The sequence below is a fragment of the Dasypus novemcinctus genome, chromosome 3 (assembly GCF_030445035.2).
Source record: "Dasypus novemcinctus isolate mDasNov1 chromosome 3, mDasNov1.1.hap2, whole genome shotgun sequence".
Lineage (NCBI taxonomy): Eukaryota > Metazoa > Chordata > Mammalia > Cingulata > Dasypodidae > Dasypus > Dasypus novemcinctus.
The window spans coordinates 132177522-132183521 of NC_080675.1; the positions used below are offsets into that span (position 1 = coordinate 132177522).

A 6000-nucleotide genomic window follows, 5' to 3' on the forward strand; every position below is an offset into this window, starting at 1 on the left:
TTGCTCAACTGTAGGAAGCAACTCCTCATCCATTCAGGTTTTATCATGAGATTGTAGCAATTCACTTACATCTTCAGGCTCCACTTCTAATTCTAAGTTCTTTTGCTATTTTCACATCTGCAGTTATTTCTTCCAACTCCTCAAAGTCATCCATGAGGGATGGAATCAACTTCTTCCAAATTCCTGTTAATGTAGATATTTTGACCTCCTCCCATCAATCATGAATGTTCTTAATGGCATCTAGAATGGTGAATCTTTTCCAGAAGGTTTTCAATTTACTATGCCCAGATCTATCAGAGGAACCACTATCTATGACAGCTAAAGCCTTACAAAACGTATTTCTTAAATAAAAGGACCTGAAAGCCAAAATTGCTCTTTGATCCATGGGCTGCAAAATGGATGTTGTGTTGGCAGGCATGAAAACAATATTCATCTTGTTGGACATCTCCATTAGAGCTCTTATGTGACCAGGCGCATTGTCAATGGGCAGTAATGTTTTGAAAGGATAGGTTCCAATAGTGAGCTTAAAATATTTAATAAACCATAGTGTAAACAGATGTGCTGTCATCCAGACTTTGTTGTCCATTTACAGGGTATAGAGTAGATTTTGTATAATTCTTAAGGGCCCTAGGATTTTCAGAATGGTAAATGAGCATTGGCTTCACTTAAAGTCACCAGCTGCATTAGCCTCTACAAAGAGAGTCAGCCTGTCCTTTGAAGCTTTGAAGTCAGGCACTGACTTCTACTTTCTAGCTATGAAAGTCCTAGATGACATCTTCCAATAGAAGGCTGTTTCCTCTACACCGAAAATCTGTTACTGTAGCCACCTACATTGATTATCTTAACTTACTACAGCTTGAACTTCAGCACTTACTGCTTCACCTAACACTTGTTTCAAAATTTTTCTTTATTAGAGAAGTTGTGGCATAAAATACAGGATTCCCATACACCATCTTATTATTAATATCTTGCCTTGGTGTGAATCACTTGTTACAATTGATGAAAGCGCATATTTATAATTGGTACTATTAACTACAGGGTTCACTGTGCAGTGCAGTTCCATGGATTTTTTAAAAATTTTTATTCTTTTACCATATATACAACTTAACATTTCCCCTTTTAAGCACATTCAGATACATATTTCCGTGCTGTTAATTATATTCACAATATTGTGTTAATATCACCACCAACAATTACCAAAACATTTGCATCATTCCAAATAGGAACTCTATACATTTTAATCCTTAACTTTCCAATCCCTATTCTCACCCTGTCCCCTGGAATAAACCTAGGTGTGGGATTGTCATATCATAATTCTATACTTAACTCTCTAAGGAATTGCCAAACTGTCTTCCACAGCAGCTGCACCATTTTACATTGCCACCAGCAATGAATGAGGGTTCCTGTTTCTACACATCCTCTCCAACACTTGTAATTCTTTTCTGTTGTTTTTTTTTTAATAGCAACCATTTATAAATGGTGTGAAATGGTATCTCCTTGTGGTTTTGATTTGCATTTTGCTGATTACTAATGATGGTGAGCATCTTTTCATGTGCTTTTTGGCTATTTGTATATGTTCTTTGGAGAGATGTCTATTCAAATCTTTTGCCCAGTTTTTTAATTGGGTTGTTTGTATCTTTGTTGTTAAGTTGAAGGATTTCTTTATGTATTTTGTATATTAAACCTTCACACCAGGGATAAATCACACTTGGTCATGATGTATAATTCTTTTAATGTGCTGTTGGATTTGGTTTGCTAGTATTTTGTTGGGGATTTTGCATCTATATTCATAATTTCTGTAATTTTCTTTTCTTGTGGTATCTTTATCTGGCTTTGGTGTGAGCGTGACATTGGCCACATAAAATGAATTAGGGAGTGTCCCCTCCTCTTCCGTTTTTTTGAAAAGTTTGAGTTGAACTAGAGTAAAGTCTTCTTGGAATGTTTGGTAAAATTGCCCTGGGAAGCCATCTTGTCCGAGGCTTTTCTTTTTGGGAGATTTTTCATGACTAATTCAATTTTTTTACTAGTAATTGGTTTTGTGAGATCTTCTCTTCCTTCTTCAGTCAGTGTAGATAGTTTGTGTGTTCCTAAGAATTTGTCCATTTTGTCTAAAAGCTGCTGGGAGCACTATAACAGAAATGGGTTGGCTTTTATAATGGGAATTTATTAGGTTAAAAGCTTATGGTTCTGAGGCTGTGAAAATGTCCAAATCAAGGCATCATCAGGTGATGCTTTCTCTCCAAACACTGCTGTGGTTGATCAAGCTCATGGTAGGGCACATTGCCAGTCCATTCATCTCTCCCCTCTGCTCCAGGCCTGTGGCTTTTCTCTCCGGGGCTCAGCTCGTCAACTTCTGGAGGCCTCTTTCTGTTTCTGCCACTTTTAATTCTCCATTTATAAAAGACTCTAGAAAGAGGATTAAGACACACCCTGGACCATGCAATCTAATCAAAGACCCTTGACAGAAGTAATTTAATCAAGCTTTCCCACCTACTTAGGTTTACATGCACAGGAATGGATTAGCACTAAGGATATGATCTTTCCTGGGATCCACAAAAAGCTTCAAACTGTCCCAGTCATCGAATTTAGCGGCATACAGTTGTTCATAGTATACTTTAAAGTCCTTTTTATTTCCGGAGGGTCAGTCTTAATGTCTCCCTTTTCAGTTCTGATTTTTGTTCTTTGTATCCTCTTTTTTTCCTTCGTCAGTCTAGTTAGTGGTTTGTCAATTTTATTGATCTTTTGAAGGACTGACTTTTGGTTTTGTTGATTCTCTCTATTGTCTTTTTGTTCTCTATTTCATTTACCTCTTCTCTAATCTTTGTCATTTCCTTCTTTCTGCTTGCTTTGGATTTACTTTGCTCTCCTTTTCCTTGATCCTCCAGTTGTGAGGTTAGGGCTTTGATTTGAGATCTTTCTTCTTGTTTTAAATGTAAGCATTTACAGCTGTCGATTAGTCCCTCTCAGCACTTTTTGCTGTGTCCCATAGGTTGTGGTATGTTGTGTTTTTTGTTTTCAAATGCTTCAAGATATTCCCTGATTTCCCTTGTGATTTCTTCTCTGATCATTGATTCATATATTTTTTTACCATTTGAATTTTTACAACAATGCATTCACAAATTACTCATAATAATTTTTACTTTTAAAAAAGTCTGATTTAATAAAGACAATGTTAGAAAATATAAACCATAAACTAGAATTCTCTTTGGCTAATGCTACATTTTTTAAATTAGATGCTATTGCAGCTAATAATGCAAAATGGCATGGTAGGCAAAACTAACTGTCAAAGGGGTCCCATGCTGGGTCTCCAAGAGAGGCCCACAAAGTACAAAGTAGGTAACCTCTGCAGCTAATCAGCACCTGCACTGATAAGAGGAAGGACAAGGCTTGCAATACTAAGCCAAACAGAAACTGGTAAGTTACCTCATCCTGGGGACCCTTTAAGAAGGTCACTGACAAGTTGAAGCTTGTCCAAAGAAAGAAGGTGGGGTTGTTAATCCTGCTATGTGAGGTATAGTAGAAAGAATTGAGGAAGTTTGCCCTGGAGTCAAGGCAAAGCAGAGAAAGAAACAAGTTACCCTCAAATTGTTGATGAGCTGTTTGATGAGAGAGCAAAGGAGGCTGCCGCTTGGACCATGGGATCATGGCTCCTTACAGAACTGAAATCACCCCAGTGCAGAACCCCAGGAAGCCTTAGACTGTTTGATTTCACTGACTTGGGTTTTGTCTTTCTCTGAAGTTATGAAAATATTAGCAAACATAAGAATCAAATTTAAAAACCAACAGTGCATGCATTATATAAATTGAGTAAGTATTTGACAAAGGATGAAACATTTAACAGGCTTCATCCAAAACTTAATGCTGCGTTTGCTTTGTGTTTTCTACTCAGAATGACATTTTGCTCAGAAAACATGGAAGATCTACAACTTCACCCAAACCAGGAGAAAATCCTTGTGAGATGTGAAGTAAAGTCTAAAAAACTGAAGCAAAAAAACAGATGAGTTTTAATGAAGTCTCAGCTGAAAGAATAAATAAATTTTATTCCTTTTCTGGAGTTTAACAAACCCCAAACCAGAGTTATATAAAGATTCTTGCATAAAGTTTAAATAAAGTTTAGATTTAAAGAGGGTGCATTTCACTATTATAAACTGAACTTTTAAAAACTTTATTTTATAACTATTTTCAAATATTAGTAGAGTTGAACATTTTCCAATATTACCTTTGATTAAACAGTAGTGTGTGCAAATCAGTACAAATGTATGAGCCACCTGAAATCTATCGTTCTAATTTAAAATGTCTTTTATAATTAACTCAGATTTCCTGTATTTCCTTGCTAGTTTATTATGAGCAGTTTTTTGAACCATACTTCTTTATTATATAACTAGCATTTCAATAAAACAAAATTACAATTTACCACTAATTGTTCTGTGTCCCAATGTACATATCCACAAAGACAATATGAGTCACTGAAAGAGGAAAACTTCTAATTAAACTAATAGTTATTATCATACAAATAATACAGTTATGTAGCTGAGCCAAACACAAAGAAGTAGAATTCTGCCAAAGCTATTAATGGTAACAATGAAAGTGACAGTTGGTCATTTCAATAATGAAATTACAATTTTCTTCTTTTCCTAATATTCGCAACAAAAGCTAACAGAAAATTTAGGATATCTTCAAGATTTAGATACCAAGTCTCAAATTGTCCAATAAATTAAATAATGGTATTTTGCCCAGCACTTTCTATAACAAAGCATGTGAATGGAAACAGATATTAGATACTAGCTCATAGTTCACATTCTCTTCATCAGAGATTAAACCAGCATTCATGAAACCAAAAATTCTGAAGAGATGTCTGTTTCTCACTAAATCAATTCAAGATTATCTTGCAAGGTTCACTTTTATTTCCCCTTGAAAGACACCTAAAAGTAAAGGGCATGGGTGGAAAGAGAGACAGCTAGGTCAAGGTTTCAAAATGAGCATCTTGTCTGTTCTGAATGCAAATCTCACCTGCAAACGTATTTGGTCCCACTTTTAGATAAAATCGTGTGTATGTGTGTGTGCATGTGCATGCACAGGCATTTCTAGAACTGATACATAATAAAATAAACAATATTTCACATTACATCTAAAATACTATGGTTTACAATAAAATCATGTTTTCATTGGATTGCCACATTTTTCATTAACTATTCAGTTTAATTGTGCAGAGAGAATTTAAAATATCACCTTCCAAAAACAATATGAAAACACTTCTTGCTGTATATCCTAGAGGATATATAGGACGTTTACATCAGGATACAAAAGTAAATTATGTACAAGAATATTCAAATCAGCCTTGAAAATAGTCAAAAACAACCCAAAATAGTCAGAAACAACCCAAAAGCCGATCAACAGAATGCATAAATCAATGGTGACATATTCTTACTTATGGATTGATATTAACACACAGCAATGGAAAAGATGAACCAAAGCTACACACACAAAAGAAGAACAGGGCTGGGATTGGAGTCAGGAAGCCACCTAGAACACAAAATTTAAGGAGGCACTCACAGGTTCATGCACAAAGACACAAAAAATGCAAATATACGATGCCAGCAAAACTAAACAATATTATTAAGGATGGATAAGTAGGTGATAAAGCTATAAGGAAAAACAATAACCGCTTACCATGAAAGTGAGGCTTGTGCTAACCCCAGGAAGGAGGAAGGGCACAGCAGAGCCCAGGTGCCAGCAAAGTTCCACTTCTCGCTCTGGGTGTGGCCACACAAGCCCTCACCTTTGAAATCACTCTTTAAACTGTGCTTAGATATAGTAGGCACTTCTCGCATGAATGTCACATTTCACAATATGAAAAAAAATTGAGAAAATGAAGGGTAGAGTTAAAATAAACATTTATCTAATATAGTGTGATTTCGTTTCACTACAATATAGATTCACAGCAAATACAATTAGACATTATTCATCCTTAGTAAGAAACTTTGAAGTGACACAGTACAT

At 35.5% G+C, this 6000-nt stretch overlaps 1 protein-coding gene across 1 annotated transcript in view; it reads left to right on the forward strand.

Annotated features, from left to right (window-relative positions):
• LIPC (lipase C, hepatic type) overlaps positions 1-4420 on the forward strand; it is a 138853-nt gene extending 134433 nt beyond the window's left edge. The window contains exon 10 of the mRNA XM_058294267.2: positions 3890-4420. Within this exon, the coding sequence (XP_058150250.1) occupies positions 3890-4001 (112 nt within the window). The 3' untranslated portion in view covers positions 4002-4420. The remainder of the gene's footprint in view (positions 1-3889) is intronic.
• The last annotated feature ends 1580 nt before the right edge of the window (positions 4421-6000 follow it).